The sequence below is a fragment of the Pterocles gutturalis genome, unplaced genomic scaffold, assembly GCF_000699245.1.
Source record: "Pterocles gutturalis isolate BGI_N339 unplaced genomic scaffold, ASM69924v1 scaffold12616, whole genome shotgun sequence".
Classification (NCBI taxonomy): domain Eukaryota; kingdom Metazoa; phylum Chordata; class Aves; order Pterocliformes; family Pteroclidae; genus Pterocles; species Pterocles gutturalis.
The window spans coordinates 1-23,729 of NW_010097925.1; the positions used below are offsets into that span (position 1 = coordinate 1).

The window sequence follows — 23,729 nt, forward strand, 5'->3', positions numbered from 1 at the left end:
CCAGCCTGGCCTGGGAAGGATGCTCCGGGAGAGCAGGAGCAGGGCGCAGCTCCTGCTTTCACCACAGTGCTGGCGGCAGGGAGACTGGGAAGCGAGGAGCCAACAGTGCTTCTTAAAACTGATCCCTTTGTGTGCAGCACTTCAGGAAGGAAGGCTCCCCCATATTTCCACCTCAGCTTTTCACCTTTCTGCCCAGCTCTTAGCAGATGAGGCAGGTTATCTGTATTGCTTTGGTTTTCCTGTGCTTATTAGCAGGGAAGATTTGATGGGCAAAGCTGTTGCTCCCCAAATTTCCTTGGAAACTGAGCTGTGGCCTGGTGCGTCTGATTCCAGTACAGTGCCTGGGCTGTGGGCAGGGGAGACGCACGCTTTGCTTTCCTGTGGTGAGCTGTCTGGAGTGAGGGCTGAGCTGTGTGCCTGAGGGAAGGCTGCGTGCTGGGGTAAATCAAGCTGAGTGTTTCATTTTTGTAGCATGTCTTGTGCTGTAGAAGTGTTAGCAGAAAGTTAGATGGGCTAAGACGCATGCCTGCCTCTACCATCATCACCACCCCATGGCTGATGGGAAGAGCAGCTTCTTCTCCGGTGCTACCACCCAGTCGAGAAGCTTTTCCAGCCCTACCAGGGGGCATTCCCAGCCTTCCTGCCCCCGAGGGGGGTGAAGCAGCAGCTGCCCCAATCCTTTGTGGTGGATGTAGGTGCTGGGTTGCTTGCAGTTTGAGTTCTTCCTGACTGCAAAGTGTTCTTCCAGCCTGAACCACGGGGTGGGGCAGGAGGAGAAGATGCGGTTTGATCTCCACTACATTGCTGGGGAGCAGCAATCGGGAGAGACACTGTGTTCCTCGGTGAGTCAACCCTGGCAGCAGTCCCCCTGCTACCCGCACAGAGCGGCCAGAGCATCGCTGTGCCATCAGCTGGTTTCTGCACTGCCTCCAGCCACCCCAAAAATGGCAAAAGAATAAACTTGTGGAGACTGGCGTCTACTTGTAAGCCCAGCTCAAGCACCCTGGATGCCCAGGGCACTTCTGAAAGCCACAAGGGACTAAGAGACCTGTGGGGGGGGACAAAAACCCTGTAGGGCTTTTTTCTCCAGCAATAACTTGGGCTGTGAGCAAAGGGGTGTGAGCCCTTCCCTCAGCTGTTCCAGGGGGGCCAGGCTGAAACAGAGGCTGTGAAACCCAGGCTGTGCTTTGTGTCTTCCTGTGAGCAAAAGCCTCATAATGAAGCTGTTGACGGCTGTTGTAAACAACTCTATATCTCCAGATATACATCCGAAATGAAAGACACTGAAGGAACTATGAAGGTTTTTGGTGTCTAAATAAATTACTCCTGCCACAGGCGGTAGCGATGTGCAGAGCATTGGATTATTCCCAGCCATTAGTGATGCCGGCGAGGACAGAACTATTCCTGCACTGTATTTAACTGGAAATTAAGAGAATGTATCATTTGGTGACAGGAACTTTTACAAATAGCTGCTCCCCCTCCGATCAGCTCCCCAGCTGGTAAATCACTGTCAGGACTTTGACAAACTGGATTTACAACTCAAGCCTGCCGGTGGGTGTTTGCTGGAGGACACATTCCCAAAAATCTCCCGGCAGATGGAGGTGTGCTGGGATTCTCCTCTTCTCTTGGAGGAATGCTGGAGGCTCATTTAAGGTGTGCTCTGGGAGCTGGGAGGAATGACTTACGAGGAAAAACCGGTTGTCCGCCCACCCGCAGCAACGGCTGCCTGCTGTACTGCCGGTATTGTTCCACCTGCCTGCCTGCGCTGTGCTGGGGCTGTGGGAAGCTTTGGGGTGACACTGAACACATGGGATGTCTCCCAGCTCCAGGCAAGTGCTAGAGGGGGGTGGGAAGTTTAGGAGACGAGCAGGAAGGGGGTTAGCGCTCGTGTGTGACTGCTGCAGCTGCTGTGATGGACTTTAAACCTTGTCGGTCATGTCCATGGGAGGGCTGAGCTTCTCGGAGGGTCCCAGGGGCTGGATGCGCTGACCGCTCCAGGCCCACAACACGGGTAGTGTAGCAACGGGGATCTTCCCCAGCTGCAAGGCTTAAAAATAGAGCTGGGGAGCATTGAACTTGCAGCCTTCTGGCATTACTGGGATCTCTGCCCCCTGCGAGCATCAGACCTGGTCTTGACTCGGTGGATGCTTGCCCACGGATTTGGTTTCTGTGTGGGTCGGGGGTGCTTCTGCACGCACCCCCGTCCCTGAGTGTCCAGGGACCCTGCGCGGTGGCTGGGGCTGTTGCTAGCACACAGGCGGGGTCTCCTCTTGTTGAACTGACACACGTCTCTGTAAGTGACCTGTAAACTAAAGATCATCTGGTAATTTCCCTGTGCTGAAGCAGATGCCCAGGAGTATTTATTAACCCACTGGTACTATTCTTATGCAAACAGCTGCAGCTCATCTCGGCAATAAAAGGTGTTTTAGTACCTGCTCGGTGCTGTCAGTGAGGAGGAAGGTGCTTGGCTTTGGTTTGCAGTGCAGATCATTTCTGCAGACAGACGCCCTGGGGTCAGCCTCTCTCTCTGATCTTTCCCTTCCACAGCATGCTGTCTGCTTTCAGCAGCGCTTGTTATTGCTGCAGAGCTACTTCTGGTCATGCTCATGCTTCGGGGCACAAGGCAGAGGTCAAAACCTCAGAAGAGGTGCAGTGGTTTGATTTCTCTAAGGTCTTATTAGGAAGGCTTGTTCCCACGCAGCCTTCCTGCAGGCTGGCTCAGCGCAAAAGCCTGTAACACGGGTTGCACTAACACAGGTTGGAATTTTTTTTTTTTGCTTTAGTGTGGCTCCAAGTGGGAAGGTTCTGGAGGAGACCAGGGTGTGAAGGACCATCCCACGGGGTTTCAGAGCTCAGGATGGCCCCACTGACTTCTCTCTTTGCAGGCAACTGGCTCAGTTGCGATGAGCAGTGATGTTCTGACCTTTTGTGCTCTTGTTTCTTGTGTTTTATCTCCAGGTAAAGCACTTGTACCATAAAATCCAGGATTTCACAGACCTGGTAATGGCTGCGAAATCAAATAGAAAAATAACTCCTCAAGTGCAGCGATGTATAAATCATCGGTAGTGTGGTCATGGCGCGGGCTCAGTCTTCTAGCTGAGGAAAAGTCCTCAAGGTCCTGCCGGAGCAATCAAGATAAGATTGCAGGGTGGAAGGTAGGTGAGGGATGTGATGAGCTGTAAATCCTCTGGAGCTGGTGGGGCCGGCAGCATCCGTACTGGCCAGACAAGGCTGTGCCTCTCCCCAGCTTTGGTCTGGCTGTGCCCACGCAACGTCTCATGTTGTTCTTGGCGACTTTCCCATACAAGCAAAGGGAAGAGAAATGGGCACAGCCTGGTCTGGACGCAACCGTCAGCCTGCAGCCCCTGAGAATTACACCGGCAATTGTTTCTGACTGCAGGAACCTGCAACAGAGATGCTAGATAGACTGGCTTCATTGGTGGCTTGTTAATTTGTTTCAGTTTATTTTGTAATTTAGGACTCTTAGCAGTTTGAAATTATAATTTCAAACGAGGTTAGTGCTTGTGAACGAGGGGTTTACAGTGGAGCTGAGCTCGCGCAGCATTCTCTGCATGGGGGAGACGAAAGTGGGACTGGTGTACACGTGGGACTTGAATCTAAGGGCAAACTCGGCGATTCCCTGCGTCCCTGGGGAAATCGGTGGGTCTCTGAGTCCTTGCGCAGGCTGCCAACCGGAGTGGTGTTTGCAGAGGTGCTGACGCTTTTGAGGGTGCCGCGGGTGCCCTGTGCAGGGAGGAAAGGAGGACGGTTGGCAGAGCAGGACAATGTGCTTCGCCGCGCTTCTCTGCTTCACAGAGCGTGAGTGAAGTCCATCTCGGAGCAGAAGGACATGGGCTCCATCCCTCAGGCATGCTGAGTGACTCACAAGTCCCTGGAGATGTGCCCAGGGTGGCTCTGTCACCAGTTTTGTGGCCTTTGTTGTGTGCTGCTGATCAAATCTTGGTGTGGGTCGTGCCTGCGGCTGCTGTCCAGGTGTTGAACACGAGGGGTTCTGGGGGGGAGACGAGTCCTGGCGAAGGGCAGCGGGAGAGGCTGTGGAAGGTATTTTGAAGTCACATGTAATTTTTGTCTTCCTCTATGAAGGCAGTGAGATACCAGAAGTGTCACCTGAGGAGGCCCGTTCCCCTTTGGGTATGGATTCCTAAATTCCTCAATTTAAATGCAAATTCGCAGCTGTTTGATGGTGCCAGGCATCAGAGAAGCTTTTGGACAGGGAGCAGCTTGTAATAATCAGCCATGCATCCCTCCATAGCCATCTCATCTGCTCTCGCGATAGCGTGGCTGCGTGCCTCTGCAGAAGGCAGAGTGCTTCAGAACAACGCTCCTTTTCTCTATTTCTCCTTTTGCCTCCATTGAAAATTGCTCTCATTACCTCCCCGAAATCTTTTTAATCAACCTGGACGGCACAATCTGCTTTGCAATAACAGGAGTAACGTTTCTGGGGGTGCTTTGCATGGTAATGCTCCTCTCAGCCTGAAGCGCTGCCATTCAGAATGACTGTGGCATCAGGAAGGGCTTGGATCTCTTCTTCATACCTTGCTCTTCTGTAACCAGAATATTTTTTTGTTGGGAGGCTTATAATCCCCCAGTTTAGTAGGTAAAGGGAAGGGGGAAAGCAGGATTGCTGTGGCACAGGAGTGGGTGCGTTAGTTGTGTCTCATCCTGGTTGGGATCTCCATCCTGGGATATCTTCAAGGACAAAGCCCTGATTTTGTGTAGTGAGAGCGTGGGTCACACCGGGAGTTCCTAGACCCTTCTGTGACACACTTCCCTGCCCACCAAATTGCTTAAATTAACAATATTTTACTTTTAATCAGGCCCATTAGAGTCATCGCCACACTTGAGCGTCCTGTTGAAGCGATCATCACTCTCTCCCACTCCCGTCCTTTCCTCAGGTGTTTGCATCTTGCTGAGGTGAAGGAAAGTCCTTTGGACGTGGTTACTTGGCACCAAGAATCTGGAAACTGCAGTTAATCCTCATTTCACTCTTGCAACTGCATTGGGTTGAATCGCTGCTGCGGGTTCTCAAATCTTTCATTAGCTAATGCTTGATTCATTTAGTTCCGTAATAAAGAGTAATTGCTTGTCTAAACAGCCGGACGCGGCTTCTCCGTGGCCTGTAGTTCTCTGCTAAGGAGCCCTGTTTGTGGCAGAGAAAACAAAATCTGCTGCAATCTGCACAGAAACTGAGGTGGGGAGTTATGAACTCAAATGAAGAACGTGAAGAACCTACTTTCCTCCATAGGCTTTAAACTCGCGTTGTTTCTCTTTAAGCTCTAACTTTGTCACAACAACCTCGCAGACCGTTTGGTGCTATGGAAACCCCGGTTTACACACTGGTGCATAGCTGCTAGCAATTAACTATCTTTAATTTTCTTTTTCTGGGGATATTTTTGACTTGTGTATTAAGCAAACATTTATGCAAAACACTGTGGAATCCATAAATGTTAATTAAGTTGAACTTGTGCCTTCGCCACAGCAGATAATCAGATCGATGGGCTCACTGAAGTCTGCAAAACTTGCCAGGGTGGCTGAGAGCAGCTGTGAACAGCCACAACCGCGCAGGGGACAGTGAGGCTTTGCTCCTGGGGTGGCACCTGGAGCGTGCTCCTGCTTGGCCCTGCTGTCGCCTGCCATGTTGTGCCCTGACCAGACACAGATCCAGGTTCCACCGTGCAGGTGACACCGGTGGCAGCTCTGCAGATGTGTCTGGCTTGCTGTGCGAGGGAGAGCGTGGCATGCAACGAGTGGCAGAGGCCTCAGCTGGGGAAGGAGGATGCTGGTAGAGAGGAGAGGAGCTCTGCCTTTCTCTGTCCCTCCCCTTCTTGGAAAAACAACCACCTTGAATTCTTCCCCAGAGCCTCAGCCCTGGCTGCGCTCCAGGCAGCTTTTGATTTGGGGGGCTTTTGTAGCTGGTTGCGGATGGAGGAAATGTGCAAACTGGGATGAACTGGGGCAGGAGGAATTTGGATCGCCCCATACCGTTTCTGCAGCAATTGCTGCGGCTGATGAGTATTTTTTATAACCAATAAGCACATTCTCATCACTTATCTCATGTGTGGGTGCATTTAGGAACAGGTATGAGCCCTTCTGGGAAAGGTGATGCATGGATTCTGGTAAGTAATCCCTCGTTTGGATCTGCCGTGCGAGTCCTGCTGTAAAGTGGGATCTGCTCTTGGGTTCCCGCTGCAGGGAAGCTTGTCTGGAACCAGATGCCTGCACCAAACACGGCACAGCAGCAGTGCGTGACACTGCTGATTCCCTGTCTCCTTTTTGCATGATAAAATAACCCAGGAAAATAAATAACAAGACCTTAATGGGCACATGGGACAGCGCCTTTGGCAGTGATGCCAATCAGCTGTGTCTCAGCAATGCTCCTCTAATTAAAAACTGCAAATTACAGCCAGCTGGGGCTGATTGCAAGGGCTGGCTGGGTTGGGGGCTTTGCTGGGGGAGGTGAAGCATGGTTGTTGCTCCTTACACTCTTGCTTTTTCTCCCATCAGGGTGGTGAGGCCTTGGATAAGCCAAGGATCGTGCTGTCCCAGTGCCTGCCCCAGCGGAGCAGCAGGATTTGGGAAGTCCAGAGCAGAGAGTGGAGCCAAGTGCGTGAGCTGCTTCGTTGAGGGAATCGCTCTGCATTGCAGCAGCTGAATCAGTGGAAATGCCGGTGCTGGTGCATGATCCCGGAGTCACGCCTCTGCTTCAGCCCCATGCAGAGAAGCACGCAGCTGGTGAGTCCCGCTCGTGTTGGAGGAGTGATTCAAGCCTTCCTTGTGCTTTGGGAATTGGTGACATGTGGCTGGTCCTGGTTTGTGGATGGCTGAGTTTGGAGGGTTATCTTTTTTCTTGCTGTAGTTTGGAAATTTCAGAGCACGCCCCTCACACCATGGGTTCCCCCCCCAAACCCACCGGCTGCCTTTCACCCCTCTTTTCACCTAGTTTTGGCTTTGCCATCTTTCACTCCTCCTCCCGCTCCCACCAAGCCCCAAGTTGCTGCAGGCTAATTAACTGGTTACAGTGTGATCTCACAAAAGAAACATTTATTTATGAAAATCCATTTGGACAAACCCAATAATCAGCGAGAGACCATTTTGGGGAGGAGGGTTGGACTTTACAGAGATGCTGCTATGGAATGACCTTCACGCAGAGTTCCTGTTGGCTGCCCCAAATACCCAACCCCATACATACATTGCATCCAATCTCGTCCCCTCGCTCCGCTCCTGGCCCCGGCTGTATCATATTGCACACGATCGGGAACCTTTTTGTCTGGGATGGAAAGTTGAGGGACAGAGACACCTGAGCATTGTCGCTCATCCTCAGCTGCTCTGGGGACTCACTGTCTGTTCTCTGAAATGCTGCGACTGCTGCGTTTAGCTGATGAGTTTGATTTAACTTCCAGCAGAGGTGGTGTTTTGGGTGGATGCAGCACAGGAAAAGGAGTTGTTTGCGTGTTAAACTTTGCGTTATAAGTGCTGTGTTAATTATTCAGCTGGAGACAGGTTTTTTGGGGCAGGATGGTGTGTTCAGTAGATTATGAACAGATTCTTGAAGCCTGAAAGGTGGGGTTTTTAAAAAAAATATTGTTTTAATGGTAAGCTAGGAGCGGTTGGGCTGGGCACTTTGGTTGTGTGATCTCACAGGAGGGCTCTGGCTAGGACACAACAAGCTAAAAAAAAACCAAAACGCGTCAGCCCTGCGGAAATACACGGCAAATAGCAGATACTCTGCTTCCATCCCGAGTCGCTACCTGTCGGCACACGTGGCATGCTCAGCTGGGCCAAGCACTGACTGCATCCCTCCAGAGACAGCAGGATAAAAATAAATGGTGGGCGGGCAGCCTTTTGCCTGTCTGCCGGCAGCCCCGTTACGAGCACTACAAACAATGGGGATTGGTACCGGCTGCTTTACTTTGACTTCTATGTTTGCAGCGCTGCCTGATTTTTCTGGCAAGGAAGCTCTTGCTTGGCTTTTGCTGGTTTTTGTTGTTTTGAGGTGGTGGGAGATAAATGGTTTCACATGAAACGGGATGTAAATGGTGTGTTTTGGAGCAATTGAGGAGACTTTGAGGTATGTAGGGATTTGCTGCTCCATGCTCCTGTTGGGAGCTAGGTGGGAAGAGCAACTTCTGGATGCCAGGAAGCAAAGCTGAGCTGAAAATCAATCCCTTGGGGGTAAGGAGATGGCTTCAGGCTGGGGTTTGGAGTTGGGAGCTCCTTCCTGCAATGGTTTTGGTGTGCAGCACTCTGTAATCAGGCTGAGGCAGCTCCCCGTAATGGCAATGGGAGTTATCCGTGTGCCTCCAAGGAGGAGGTGGCAAAGGGCTGTGTGCAGACCTGCTGAATGGTTTGCTCCACACGCTGTTATTTTGCATTCCAGAGAGCCGGGAAAGAGACAAAGAAAGTTGTCTCGCTTTGCAATTGAATTTCTTATCAGAGATCTGCAAGCAAACCAGGGAAACAGGCGCACTAAAGCAGGAAAAAGCCTCTGGATGACAGCTGACCTGTCTGAGAGGAGAGCTGGAAATAGTGCAGAGGCCGGGCTCACGGTGTCCCATCGCCACGCCTGGGCAGGGGCGTCTTGTTTTAGGCTTTTCAGTCTTCAAAAGAAGACTTCTCTGTGCCTTTTGCATGCACAGAGCATCCCAAGGTTGGTGAAAAAAGCTCGTGTTGCCCGATGTGTGTCATGCACGTGGACACGGACCTGAAAAGAGCCTCGTCCCTGTTTCTGCCTCCACTCATAAAATAACCTGCCACTTGGAAGGGGGGAAAGGAAAACAGGGGTTTGGGCGTGTTGTACCCATTTACAGAGAACATTTTGCTTTTCCTGCACTGGTCTCCATCTGTTGAATGATCCCTTAACGTGTTCCCATTAGCTCGGGTGTCCCAGGCCAGCTCTGCTGCGGTCGTTGGTGCTGTTTATAAGAGGTGGGATTTTTCCCACTTTATTTCAAGAGATAGTGTTCTACAAGATGCACAAGAAGCATTTCAGGCTGTAAACTCTCAGCTTGAATGGAAGTCTCATGCACGCCCTTGGGGTTATCCCGTTTCAAACTGAGCGTTTCTTGTGAGAAGACAGTTGTCGTTTTTCTGCACATCTCATGATTGCAGCATCCTTGGGGCATAAAACACGGAGGACAAAAGGGCAGCGTGGTTATATAGATATATATATATGTACACACACACAATTTTTTTTACTTATATTTTTTAAGGCTCACAACCTGACACAAACTCTTGTGCGTGGGGTGTATGGAGCAGGTTTTTGCTTGCCTTATCCATCTCTCTAGACCATTTGAAGATATTTGGTTTCATTGTAATTTGGAATTTGGGTTGGCAGCTGGGAGTAAATCGAATTTGGCACTGGTTTGTAGCACCTTCTCGTGTATTGGCAGTACAGCTCCTGGGGAGTTGGGGGGAAAAGTTTCCCAGTCCAACCCTTGTGCTAAAACCCTCGACATCACCCATCCCTTCGATCGCTGCTGCCTGGGGCTGGTGGTTTTTGGCCAAGCCAAATCCCCAGGCAGGCTCCCCCTTCTCCACACCGCGGGGCTGCAGGAGGCAGCAGCGAGGGAATATGTCTTAAGGCAGTGAGAATGGTGAGAAGTAGAAGTTTAAGCAGGAAAAAAAGAGCATATGACAGCGTGTGCAGGGAGCACGTGGCAGTCTGTAACATTGCGTAGTCGCAGCGGTCGGGAAGAGTGCGGAAGTGGCTGGAAGAGCTTCTCCTCACTGATGGCACTTGGCAGGGTTTTGGGTAAAAATGAAGATGATCATTCTTGTCAATCCTGTTTTGCAGCCGTTTTGCTGCTTTTGGATCCATCTATTTGCTCATTAATTTACTTTCTGCTGGAGTCATTGCTTAAATTTGTGCGTTTTTATCTCCAGGAACCGTCATTTATTAATGACCGGATCTTCCAAAAGCCAGTTTGGAGGCTGAGTAGTTGAAAAGCTCCAAAAGTAATCACTGCTTTACTTCTAGAAATTGACGTGTTCTCAGCAGCGTCTGGTGTTTGGCTGCTTTAAAATGAATGAGTTGTTTCCTTGCCCTCTGCAGATCTGTCACGCGTCTCCAACACTTCTGTCTGGCAGTGGGTCCGTTTTAGGAGTCTGATTGCTACACCAAAAGGGAGAGGTTGGACCAGCAGCAAGGAGCAGTCGATACAACCGCCCCCAAAATGCCCCCAAACTTGTGGGTTTGTTCCCAACAAGCCAAGTTTCCCCACTTCTCACTTTTTTTTCCCCTTTGAGTATATGTTCCTACATTTGCTGAGCGAAGGAGCCCTTGGTATGAACAGCCCCAGTAAAAATTATCTATCGCAACAGGACTAAAATATTAGATATATCCATGTACACGCTAAACTTAATGTTTTATGCAAAAGACAGGGGGATGAAAAGAGAAAAGTTTCCCTGATTAAAACAAAATCCAGAAATTGGAAATGAATCATTTCAACCCTCCTCTGAGTAAAAGATGTCTGAAAAATTCTTGTCTCCCTTCAAACCTTGTAGGCTGACAAAACTTTGTTTTTCTGACAGAAACCTGCCGTGCCTCTCTCTGTGCAGCTTTAGACATTTCCAGTTTGTGAATACATTTCAGTATGGTCAGTCTCTTCTTCTCCGGACCTCCCCAGGCTTCCAAAATCTATCCAGGAGATGTCACCTTGGGCCTTGTAGGAAATCACAGTGATTGCTTTTGGCGCATATGGTTATTTAACAGCAGCCAAAGTCTGGCTCAGTTCAGAAATCCTTTTCGAGAGCCCTGTTTCGATGAGCTGTGTTGCGGAGTGGCGACAGAAGGGCATCGTGCAGAGGGCTGTGGGTGCTGGAGATGGGATGTGCCGAAATGCCTGGATCTGAGCTGGAACGCCAGTGGACAGTGGTGCCCCATGGATGTACAGGCTCCTGAAGTTGAAACCAGCATTTTTTGCTGGATTTTTGAATTGAGTACCCCTCTGGATATTCAACTGGGAGTAACAAGGAGAATGAAATTAAAGGTGGGAGGAGGTAAGTGCAAGACCAGTTCATTTTCCTGTGGGGTGGGATGCACTGGGAGATCCCTGCTGCCTTGCAGAGAGCAGGGAAGCGCCTGCCAACGTTGCACTTACGGTTTAGGAGAAAAATCCTGCTTCTTCCCATTTCTGCATCCCATCCACCCACCCAGTATATGGTGGGTTGGACAGGCAGCGAGCAAGGCGGAGGCCAGGCAAACCTCCCTTGTGTTCGGACAGGAGTCACGGTGGAACGTGTGAAACTCATCCAAAGCTTTTGCTCTCGGGCTTGCCCAAGGATGGTGGGCAAGCAGCACAGCAAGAGATGGTAAAACAGCACGGAAGAAGGTTGGCACATCACAAACTGGGGGGGGACGTCGCTGGCTGGATTGAGTGCTGGAGCATCTCGGTGAGGGAAAGCGGATGGTGACATCCTTGTGAGCAGCTGATGGAGCTGAGGAGACACTTAGGTGAGCGTGTTGGAGTAGAAGCTGAAGCTTTCGGAGACTGTTTTGGAGTCGCTGCGGGAGGAGCCGTTGGAGGTCATGTCTACAGAGAGACGCTTGGCCTTGCTGCTCTCCTCCAGCTCCTCCTCGGCTGCGCCGACAGCTGAGGACACGGTGGTCTCTATCCGGCTGACCTTGTACATGCTGCTCTGGGTCTGCAGGTACCTGGCTGACTTCATTTCCAGGCCCTCGTACTCACCGGCGCTGACGAACGGGCACCACCGAAATGCGTGTTTGAACCCCACGCGAAACCTGGGGGACAGAAGAGATGGGGAGAGGCAGAGGTCAGGGACGTGGAGATGGCAAAGGACATCACTAGCAGTGCTTAGCTCTGTCTTCCCACTCCTAAACAACAACAAAAATGGTACTTTTCACTAAGTGGAGGAAAAAGACACTGATAAATCCCAATTAGGTGTCAGGACTGTTTTGATACCTGCCCTCAAATCCCCAGGGGCTTTAGCAAAGACTTATTTAGGTGGATATTTTATTGTCTGTGCATTGGCTGGAAGCAGCCCCGGGAAGAGTATGGTACAGGACCATCCCGGAAAAACTCTCCATCCAGACTCTCCTCCATCAGTCCCCTCTGTGTCTTCCTCCTCCCCTCTGTGTTGTACCAAGATGCTGCCAAAAATCACTGGAAACCCACCTGTCGTTGAGGCAGCAGTAGATGATGGGGTTGTACATGGTGGAGCTCATGGCCAGCCACATGATGGCCAGGTAGACCTGCTGGATGAACTTCTGCAGGTACCACTCGGGGCTGAAATACTGCAGGGTGAAGTAGATGTGGTAGGGCAGCCAGCACAGTGCAAACGTGCACACCACGATGATCATCATCTTCACCACCTGTGAGGAGAAGAGAGGGCAAGGAAGAAAAATCATCTGGTGAGGTGTCACCCTTCAGAAGGGGCCACCTCTTTCTGCCTTGAAAACCTTTCCAACCAGGAACACATCATCGACACCTTGGTTAAACCATGTGCGGTCTTGGAGTACGCTCTCTGCTCCATTAGCAAGAACCATGCAATCAGTCCCAACCTGTTTCCACCCCTAACGAAGTGGTTTTGTCTGTGGTTAGTTGGGATTGGCTGTGAATGATGGCTCCTGCTGTGCTGGAAGCTCCTTACCTTCCGCTTAGCTGAGACCTGCTCGTGGTAGCGGTCGGAGGAGTCGCCAGGAATCTCGCTTGCCCAGAGGGTGATGCCGACCACGGTGTAGGCACATCCTATCACCAGAAGTGGCAAGAAGTAGATCAGGATGGTCATGCAGAAGTGATACCTAGAAAAAATGAGGGTTGTTGAGTGCATCCTGTGCCTATTCCGTCTTTTTCTTGCAAACCAAGCTTGAAGGCAAAGTGCTTCACAGGGCCAAAGAGAATTTGGCACAATTTCTGCAGAGCTCGGGCTGGGAAGGACTCCCTGCTTTCACCCCAATCTTTTCCAAGCCTCTACTGCGGCCTTTGGCATCCTCACACCCTCTTGGGATGGGATGTGGAGGCCAGTGAAGAATTCATTACCTTCATAAGGCAAGGATGCTTTAGCTGGAGTGGTTCTACTCTCACTTCTACTCCATTTACACCCCAGATTATCTAGAGGTGAATGCTTGCTCTTATCACACCTTTTGTCTGGCAGCCTTGCAGAAGCAAATGTGGATTTTTGACATAAAGGATGGGAATGGGAAGCTGAAGAAATGAAGGCTTTCCCTGCGGGGTAAACACTGCGTCTGGGATGCAGCTCGCCTAGATCCTGAGTTCAGCTGGGCTCAGGGGGCACAAGGCATAACCCTGGTCCCCAAAACCCCAGCCTAAGCCCTTGTCATGGAGGTTTGTTAAAACTTTTCTGTGAATTCAGCGGTTGGGTCAGTTCTGCGAAGGGCAGGATCTTTGTGTCTATAACAGGTATGAATTAGTCCAAAATGGAGTGACAGGGTCTGGCTTGAGCTGTTAGCCCAGGTTTAAGACTGCTCTGTTGTGAAGCCGGTGGAGCCGCAGCCCATTGCAGTAGCCACTGGGGTTGCAGTGGGTTCAGTGAAGGATTTGTGTTCAATAGTAGCTGCTTTAAAAAAGAAAAAAAAAACAAAAAAAAAACCCGTTTTTTTTTTTTTTTAAATAGGATGGGGACGGATGGTTTGACCTTGCAGGTTCCTTCCTACCATCGTAGCCTGCAAAAACCTCTCTCCCCTGCAGGAGGGTGAGCGATGGTGGTACAGAAACGTGCCAACTTGCAAAGCCTCACACATGCTGCCAGGTCCAGAGGTAATTTTCTTCCCACAGCTTTAAGGTTTTTGCATGTGCTTTCGGGGTGCGTGCCCAGCTTGAACTCAAGGTGCTGCGTCTGTTCGAGGTGGTTCAGGTCTGTAGCCACACTCTGCTCTTGCACTAATCCTCCCAGGAGCTTTTGATTAGCTCCAAAGTGTAAGGAAGGGGTCAGGCTCGTGCCTGGTGCAAGTGCTGCAGGGAGTGGGATCGGCCCTGGCCTCATGCTGCCATGCTATCTCCTGCTTGTTTTGTACCTGCAGGCTCATTTGGCCTCCTCTTCACCCAGCGGTAATCGCATTTCAGCTGGATTTTGGAGGGCTGTTTTCTATTTTGCTAATTAAAGAGGCGTCTCTGTGGCTCCGACATGAAGATTTCCTCGTGGTTCCCGTGTCATGTAGGCTCTCAAACCAGCTGCAAACAGCCAGGAGCAGAAATGCCCCAGAGGAGCTGGGAGAGCACGTCAGCAAGTCGGACCCTGGGCACGGCAGGGGCAGGGATTTCCAGAGAGCCCTGACCTCAGCCCTGAGACAAGCCTGCGTTTTGTAATCCAAAGCTCTTCGGTCTGGGGATTGAGGGTCTTGCCCAGGCCAGAGGAGCCTGTAGCAGTGATGGGACAGTGACACTGGAGGAGGGGGCTGCCATCTCCTTTTGCCTTGCAAAGCCCAGATGGTCACCAGGGGCTGGCGTCTCCCAGAGGAGCCAGCGAGTGGAGTGGCTTTTCCCCTTCCCTTAACAAACCGAAATGGCAGCGAGTGAAATTGGAATAGATCAGACATCTATTTCAAAACCAAAAGCAGGAGAGGGGATCAGTGGTTAGCAGCTGCTGAATCGAACTGAGCTGAATCACCAGCTCCTGTTGCAGTGTCTCACCTGCGCTGAGGTATTTGCTTCCCCCCTTATGAACGGGCTGAGAACGGGCATGTTTCCCAGTGAAAAAGTCTCACTTGCACAACCCGGTCCCTGACACCCTCTGCATGCCGGGCTTGTGCTTTCTGAGCTCTGTTTGCCAAAAGAAAGGACTCCCTGGTGCTGGGAGAAGCCCCCCATTTTCACTATGAACCAGAATAAAAGATTATTTTTTCATCACAGCATTGCAAACAAGCCAACTGCTGCCGCCGCCTTCCTTAAATAACTGCGCCAAGGCCACGCGAGCAGGGCAGGGTGTTTACAATGACTCAACCACCTGTCTGCACAAAGTTATTTTCGGGCAGTAAAATAACCTCTCGGGCTCTGCTGGGCTCTGCATTGTGCGAGTGAGTTCGTGTGGTTTGGAGAGACACTGCTGAGCTGTAAGTTATTTTCAATCCCCACTGAATATTTGAGGTTTGACTCTTTGGAAGCTTCTCCTCAGCGTCTCCTTTCCTGCCCTCATCTGTCTGCAGAGCCCGTGGCTCACCGTAAAGCCGGGGGATGCTCAGGCTTTGAAGCATCACCCAGCTTCCAGCGGCAAATAATTCACAGGTTAATGGTGGCATTTTTCTCTCGAATTAGGCATTTGAAAAAGCGCCAGCCCCAGCCTACAGCCGGATGGCAAATGGTCTGTCACAGCCTGGCCCTGAGCTCGCGCTGGTTTGCTGCTTCGTTCCAAGGAGGGGGGCTCAGCCGCATCCCATCGCGTGGGCTGCCTAAGCCAGCGGTATTTCTGCACGCTGGTTGTATTTATCACGGTGTCCTGGAATAATTAAGGTTGGAAAACACCTTTGGAGATCAGCTGGGCCAGCCCTAGTTTAGTTCTTGCCATACCTGCCCTGCAAGGCAAAGAAATGTAATAAATTATACTGTCCAGCTGCCGCTTGCTGCTGACTGGAAACTCATTTCTCTTGCAGAGAGACCTTCGCCAGGCTCAGGTTGGCTTTAAACATCTCTCCGTGTCCCCTCCTTTGGCTGCAGCATCATTTCCCAGCCCTGATTCATGGATTCGTTGCTCCACGGGACTGGAGATCACAAAAGAATTTGTTTCCTTCCCTCCCTTTTTTTCATTAACACACAACTTTTAACTTGCCGTGTGACTCGCAGACTTCAAAGGGCAAACCACAGAGGACCGCTGCGCTGGCAGACCAGCGGCGTTGCCCGGACCCTTTTGGAAATGCCAGATTTAATTAGCCGGCACCTCAACAGGAAGGAAAGAGGTTCCTGCCGAGCCCTTGTAGCCCAGCGTTTGTCCTCCAGCCTGAGCTGATGCCACAGAACCTGCTTTTGTAGCTTGCTTGTAAAGCAGACAAGTGAATTTTGGGGCATTTGAACTTTGTAAATACCAAACTTTTTTTTTTTTTCCCACTGTTATTGCCTGGCCAAGATATTCCTAGAAAAAGCCTATTTACCTCTTGCAGGAATAACTCTCGCCCCAGGAAGCCTTTAGAGCTACGTGTTGCAGAAAAAATGCTGCAAAAACCAGAGCCAGACCTGCGGGTATGAATAAGCCCCTGGGGGCAACACAGACCCCATTCCTGCAGCCAAAATATTGTGTCTTAGCAGTTTTACAGATGTTTCCCTTGAGAATGAGCATCCCAGAAGGGCAGGGAGTGGACCACGAGCAGCAGTAAACTCACTTTAATTAACCTTAATGTGCCCCAAGATGATATGGACAGAGATTTTGCTACCGTCAACTCCGTAGCACTGTCCCTGGCTAGGGTAGGGGGAGGATTTCCCCATCCTGAGGAGCTTTGACCCATTCCCATCCTTCCTCGCTTCCTTTTTTTATATTTTTTTTTTCCATTTTTTCTGTATGGTGACTTGTCCCTACTCCTGGAAAAGTTCAACTCACGTTTTTCCGTACACGTTGGTGCTGTGCTCCGGCCATTCCACCAGACACACCAGCCGCCCCGGCAGCTCCTCCGTCACCGAGTAGTAGCCCTGGGGGAACGCCAGCAGGAAAGCCAGGAGCCAGATGACGCCGATGACCACCTTGGTGGCGGTGGCCGAGAGCCGGGGCTGCAGTGGGTGGATGATGGCCATGTACCTGCAGGGTGGGAAAAGGGGAAATCAAGGCTGGAAAGCCCCAGTGTTGCACTTTTTGGGGCTGTTTTACGTCTCCCTTGCACGGGGTCGTACTTTTGACGCCCCCTTACTGCATCCTGGCAGCCCCTCACTCTGCACCGTGCAAACTGCATCAAATAATTCCTTTACGGAGGATTCCCTGGCCAATATTCTAATTCTCTTGCAGCATCTTACCCTCGAGATCTGAATCCCATTTGCCACACTCATTGATTTTTAGCTGAAAACCAGCTTTCCTGGCACAACCAGCAACCGGCTGCTTCTGCAAAGACACAATTTGTACAAAACCAGCCCCAATGCTGCGCTTTGGCAGCAGCCGCTTTGGCAGCACCCGGTAGTTTTGCACCCGCGCAAAATCGTATCTCTATGGTAGATCACAGTGCCAAGTGTTACAGGAGGAGAACCAAAAATAAGAGCGCTCGACTGGCGTGGGATGGGTGAGCTGGGATGCAGCCTGCATCTGCCCGGCTTGTGGGCTGCTTCCCCCAAACATCAGTCATGGTGCGTGGGGAAAGCTCCAGTGGCAGCGAGGCGGATTGAATTTATCACGCTGCAAATCTGATTTTGCAAAGCTGGCAGCAGCCGGCAGCGCTGTAAGGATTAAGTGAGAATGTCGCAAATATTTTATTTTATCTCTCCCCGCCCCGGCTCCACGTAAAGCTTCGGGAAGAGGAGAAACGTTGCATTGCTCTGCACGTGCTGTCGCCCAAGGCATTTGCAGCCTCCTCTATTTCTGCTTTCATCCCTTCTCCTTTCAGAGAATGAACAGTTTTTCCTTTTAATTTTTTCCTAGATGGCAGATACTCCCTGTGTTGTATTTTTAGGTGGCCACTTGCAGAGGCAAAGATGTAGGGATTAATATATAAATATGCAGGAGGTACCGCCGTCTGCTCTTCCTCTGCCCCAGGGTACCAAACCTTATTGGCTTTGTGCAGCTCAAAATTCACCTGATAATTATCCTTCGGAAATCTGTTTGGTACTTGAAAGGGAAGTTGGTTAGAAAGAGCCAAGGCGATGGGTGTTAGCGCTGCTCTGGTGTCAAGGTCTCCTGGTTTCTCCATCTGTGTTTCTCATTTTTTCCTTATCGTATGTGTGATCGGCTTTCCAGCACTCTGCAAGGACTCATCTCCTTCTCTTCCTCATCCTTCCAATGCCTGGTGTTGGCTGAGCCCCTCGTTAGCGGGTTTGCTGAGCTAGATGAGGTTTGGGGGGGCTTTAGTGGGGGGTCCTGAGCAGGTTCCCTGGGGTTTATGCTCCCAAGCAGCAAGAAGTCCGTGTGCCCGAGTTTGCTGCTGATGCTCAACCTGACGGTTCAAGCTCAAGCATGCAAATAGTGGAAAAAGAGGGATTTCCGCAAAAGTTGAGCCGTTTCTGTTGAAATATTTGCTTGGGGAAACATCTGATGCTGAGACCTCCATAAAGCAAAGCCAGGGCTTGACTGCAACCGGCCAGATATGCTTTTACATCCCTGACCTTGTTTCTGACGGACTTTCCTTGATGGTTTAAAGCGCTTTGCAGCTGCAGAAGCCCTCGTGGTTAATGAAACATCCAAATAATCACCGTAACGATGAACCAAACCCCAACCGCATCCCCTAGAGACCTTTACAACCACCATTGACATGTCTGCAGCGCTGTCTCGTGGAGGAAACGAGATGGAAAAACTCATCTGACAGTGATGGCATTGCAAGGACGGGGTCAGGGAGGCAGGAGGGAGCAAGCTGGCGGCACTTTGGGGTAAAGTGGCCCCAAATCCTATTTTCTGACAGCAATTCCCAAGCCTTTGGTCCCAAGCAACCTCTGAAGTATTCCCTGGGGGATGCTCAGGGTTCAGCTGCCCGTAAGGATTAAAAATGGGAATGATGACAGTTCTCCCAGACAGGGGCTCTGACGGGAAAGAAAAAATGTAATAAAGAGTCTGGGCTGCTTAGAGGAGCTGGTATGATAGACAATAGAAATGCTGGAGATAGATGGAAACATACAAACATCCTGAAAATAATTAGACCATTATTTCATATTAAAATATAGTGTAATTATCTAATAATTGTATTACTAAGCAGAAAATTGTCCTAACATTTTAATAACTGCTTCCCTTTTTCTTTTCCTTTTTTTTTTTTCCCTTCGGCTTGACAAGAACATTCGATGCAAAATCGAAGGGGGAAGAGTGGGGAGCAGAGAATAGGGTTTCGTGGCCACGTTAGCTCAGAGGACAGCCGCTGTCTTGATCAGCACAGGGAGTGCTGCTGCCTTCTTCCAGCGCTGCGTCTATCGTGCTCCAATCACTCATTTCCGTGCAGACTGGTCAGATGTTCTGTGTTCTCTACCCAGTAGGTTTGTGTGTGTTCCTGTCTTTGAATTTTGGGGTTTTTTTGGCCACCACTGCATCTTTTTTTTGCATCCAGAACACAGCTCCCCAAAAGCCAGTTTGATTTCTTGCAAGTCTGCTCAGCTTTGAGCCAAACCCTCCCCCATGGTGCGTTTCTACAGCAGGGTTTGGATAACCTAAAATAAAACCTTCCTTCCGAGCAAGCGAATGCAAAGCAGAAAAGCAACCCCGTGCTGCGGCGCCGTACCATGGGTCCCTCCGCGTCGTCTTCTCTCCTCCGCATAGGTTCGGTCTCCGTAGGGGCTGCAGCCAAACCTCCACCCACCGCTTCTCAGCCGGGAAGAAAAATGACATGTCAGTCGTGGCTTTGCCTTTCAGCAAAAAACCCCTTGCCAATCTCTTTCATTTTTTATTAGTACGAACAAGTCTGCATTCAAATGGAAACGCAGAGTGCCGGCGCGGGATGTTGCTGCAATGCTCCAGGGTGTCTGCAAGGTGCTGGCGGATGTTTGGCCCCGTGCGGGGGGTTTTGCAGTGCTGGGCACAAAAGGTGTCGCTGAGAGCTGAAGCGCTGGGAAGCCGCTGCCCCCCTCGGCTCGGCCACGCAGGTCCTGGCTGTGCCGGCGAGAAGCAGGCTCTGGACAGCAAGGCTGATGAGTTTATCTGCTCAGATTTCTCCTCGCAAAGCGCCTCTGTGGGCCTGCTCTGCCCGTCTCCCTGAGATGCTGCATCCTATTAGAGAGGTTTATTTTTTCTCTGGGCAGATTTCCCATCTGTACAAAATCGAGTGTTGCAGTTTGCGAGGGATGGTTGTTCGCGGGAGGTGAGGAAGAGGAGCACGTCCCTCTGGGAGCATCCTGCACTTACTGCTGCAGTGGGTGACAAACCACCACGGGGTTTTCAAGTCCTAATTTTTCATGGGGAATTGGCTGTTGGGTGAGGATTTAAGGGTGGATGTCCTGTGTTAGGGAAAGGTTTTGCTCCCTGTGCACAGGGGTAGCACCAGGAATGGGGCCGTTTGCCTGCAGAAGGCGTTGGGTTGGGAAGACTTAATGATATCTGGTCTGCAAAATAAAACGATCCACTGTTGCTCTCCTTTCAGGTGGAAGTGCTTTGCAGCTTAGGGTTGCCCAGCTCCGTGCAGGAGAGACCCGATGCCCGTGCGGCTGCGTTTCCTTCCACCTTTGCCACCATGTTTAGTGTTCTAAATCCACCGTATTTCGTGGGCTTGGCGCTAAAGCACGCAGCGTTACGCCAGATGCCCTGTGCTGACGTGGGTAGTGCCATTTGCTGAGGTTTGAATATTTGATTGTGTTTTGGGGGGGGGGGGGGGGGGTAGATACAATAGCATTTGAGTCTGAGGTTGCAGCGGGGCGGCTGGGAGCGTATCGGTTATTGAATAGATCTTGCATCTGAGGCAGTGTAGCCATCTAGTAATTGCATCTGGAAATCTGGAGTCTGCCTGAATAACTGACATTACACAATTGTTTCCACCCGCGGGGAGATGAGATTAATAACAAGCGCAAATATTTGTGAAGCGTCTTTCATCCCGGAGTTTCTTTATCTAGTTTGTTAAGTAATAAGGACACGACAGGTGAGGGATGCGTAACCACGAGGATGCGGAGTCTCTGCTGGGTGTTTTGTTGCACGGTGATTCCCCATCCTGAGCACAGAGGGATTTAGCGCAGCGTCAGTCCCGGGGGAGTTTGCAACCACGTCGGGGCAGATGCCCTGGACTGAGGTGGGTCAAACACTTGCAGCGCGGCTCCCGGTTGTTCCTACCCAAGAAGCGAAAGGCTTCTCCGTAGGGAAAAACCTGCCTTTCTGCCAGGATTGCGTGGCAACAGCGCGGGTGCGAAAACACCGTCCCTCAAGCAGGTTTCCCAGCGAAGCCTGGCCTCGTCGCGCTGACCCCAAACACCTCGTGTCTGGATGAGGGAGAGGAGGCTGAGCCCTGCACGCCCGAAATGCTGGGGACAAAGGCACTGCAAGCAGCTGCTTTTTTATTGCTTTGACACAAAGCAGTGACCATCCCCACGCTCGGCAAAGCGCCTTCATCAAGCAGGAAACTGCCGGGTTCTCACTGGCATTTCCCCGCAGCACCACTACAGCACAGCACCTCTCCTTTCTCAAAGCAGTTTGGGATTTCCTTCGAGCACAGTCAAAAGGGACGTGCTGCCCACCACCGAATTCGAGCTTCACTGGCAGCTTTGCAAACTCCCCTGCCTCCTGCCCAGCGCCAACCCCCCGGGCATGCTCGGTTTTAAAAGCCAGACGGAGGCGAAACAGGATCAAGCTCTGTTAGCTGCTGCTAAGGAAGTGCAGAGCTCCCTCCTGCATTCATCACATTTGCCAAAACCCCTGGGGTGGGATGGGACAACTCTGCAGATGCAGATTTGAGGCACCTCTGTGACTTTATGATCCTGGCACTGGTTTAGAGCTGGAGAGTGAAGGGGGAGAACAAAAATCGCCTGAAATTCAGGGCTAGTGGCCCGAGACCTGGCGCGCTCAGTGCATGGCTTGTTCCCGCTGGACCGCTGAGGAATTAAGAATAAGTTAAGGAAAAAATTAAGAAAGCCGTTGAATAAGCCAAATATCTCACCAGAGGCCCTCCAGCTCCTGCGGTGGCTTGTGCCAGCTCCAGGGGAGCACCATGATCGCCCCAAAACCTGATTCTCCTGCATCTCCCAGCCCCCAAACCGGCTCTAATTCATCTTATTTTTTATTTATCACCACAGGAATTTCAAGCCCTTTCTTTTTTCCAGAGGACAGGGTGCAAAAACATGTAATTTATTTTTTGACAGGCTGCATTCCTATCTAGTGGGTACTGGGGGGAATTAATCCCAGTTAATATTCATCAGATCAGAGGCTGCTGTTGGGAGCGGGGGCACAAGCCAGCCTCGCTGAGTGACCCCTTATCTGTCCCCACCCCCTGCTTTCGAGCCCCTGCTGGGAAACCAATGCTTCTCTGTGCTGGGTACCCAGTAGCATCGTAGGGGCTTTGCTGTGCTCGGTGAAGCTTGATTTTTCAGGAATACAAAAAACCTGCTCTGGTGATTTCTTGCTGCTGTATCAGCAGTGCTGTGGGTCGGCTGGCGCGGGCGCTGCTGGCCCTGACCCCGGGCTCCTTTCGCTTTCCCCTTTGCTTTCCCATCCTCCCAATTACATCCCAGCAGAGCGAGATTTCCCAGCGCCGGGCGCAGGTCTGAGTCCTGCTCTGCAAACCCCAGAAGTCCATTAAGTCAAGATTAAAAAAAAAAAACAAAACCAAGCCTGGTGCTATATTAGGGTGTAAATGACTAATTAATCTGTCTGTGTGCTGATGTAATTTGTCCTCTCCAGAGGGTTTCTTTCTGCAGTAATTGCCTCTCAGGGAAGGCATGGGGTCGCTGAGCTGGCAAATCTGTTCTGATATTCAGCTGGTTTGTCCAGCCTGGGAGTTCAGGCTTGCAAGCAGTGAATAATTTTCCAAGCCAGTTTTTTCTCCTGCAAATAACAGGGGGTTGGGGAGATATTAACGGGTCTCGGCTGCACACCAGCAATTTCAGGAGCCGCCGTGGTGAAGGAAGGTTCACAGATTCAGTGTTTCTTCTGCAGCTCCTGCTGGCAAATCGATGGATCTTAAGCCACCCAATATCATTTGAGAACCCATCTGGAAATAAAAAAGGGAGTCTAAAGGAGATCCCGGTGTGATTGCCCAGCGCCGCGGGCTGGGCTGCAGCGTGGGTGCTGCTGGAGGGCGGGGAGGGGATCCTTTGATGAGCAAAAGCAGCGAGTTAGTCTGGGAGCTGCAGGAGGTTAGTCCCAGCGTATGTCACTTTTACAGCCGCTTTAGAGTGAAGGATGCTTTGCAGAGAAAGGGAAAGGGCTTTGCATTAAACAGCTCCCGTGCGGCACAGCCTGTCTGCACCCCGAGCTCGTGGCAGGGCTCTCACCCTTCTTCTCAGGGTCTGCAGGGTTTTCGGCTTAGCTCACTTGATGTTTTGAGATCAGAGGTGATTTTTTTTTTTTTTCTGATTCTGCAACTAATCCAGGATCTTCACCTTCAGCTGCGTTCCCACTTGCCCATCATCACGGAACTCCATCCCTCTGTCCAAAGTTTGCTGACGGTGTGGGTGAGTGGTGGTGCTCAGAAAGGAATCCAGGTCCCAAGGAGAGAGAAAATGTCAACAGTTGATCTGATGATGCTCCATTATACAACTTCAGGATGTCCAGGGTTGTTTGGTTTTTTTTTTTCCTCTATGTGTGGCTGCAAATTAGCCTGGACTCACCGTGGGCACTGCTGGGCTCTCACTTTTCTTGCAAGATTGGGAAAACCAGAATTTTCTGTCTCTCTCTTTCCAGTGAATGAATTCCCAAGGAGAGTGTCAAGCCGGGAGAGGATATATGATGTGCTCTGGCACCGATATGTCCAAAACCAAAGGACGTGGCAGATTTTATAGTGCCCAAGCGAGGTGTTTGGCCCCCACATCTGCAGGATGCTGAGCAGCAGCATCATGGCTTTTCCTGAGCAGACTTTACCCGCTGCCAGCCTTGACTCCTGAGTTTCCTGCTGTTGTTGCAGGGTTCAGAATAACACTCCTTAGAGGATTACCTTCTTTTTATTTTTTCAGAGCAGTTGTGCCCAGGCTGAAATAGATCCTGATGGAAGA

The 23,729-nt window shown here is 50.9% G+C and overlaps 1 protein-coding gene across 1 annotated transcript in view; it reads right to left on the reverse strand.

Moving 5' to 3' along the window:
- Positions 1-11,469: 11,469 nt before the first annotated feature.
- TACR1 (tachykinin receptor 1) overlaps positions 11,470-23,729 on the reverse strand; it is a 15,179-nt gene continuing 2,919 nt past the window's right edge. The window contains exons 2-5 of the mRNA XM_010087117.1: positions 16,525-16,719; positions 12,631-12,781; positions 12,156-12,352; positions 11,470-11,761 (exon numbers count right to left, since the gene is read on the reverse strand). Of these exons, the coding sequence (XP_010085419.1) occupies positions 11,470-11,761; positions 12,156-12,352; positions 12,631-12,781; positions 16,525-16,719 (835 nt within the window). The remainder of the gene's footprint in view (positions 11,762-12,155; positions 12,353-12,630; positions 12,782-16,524; positions 16,720-23,729) is intronic.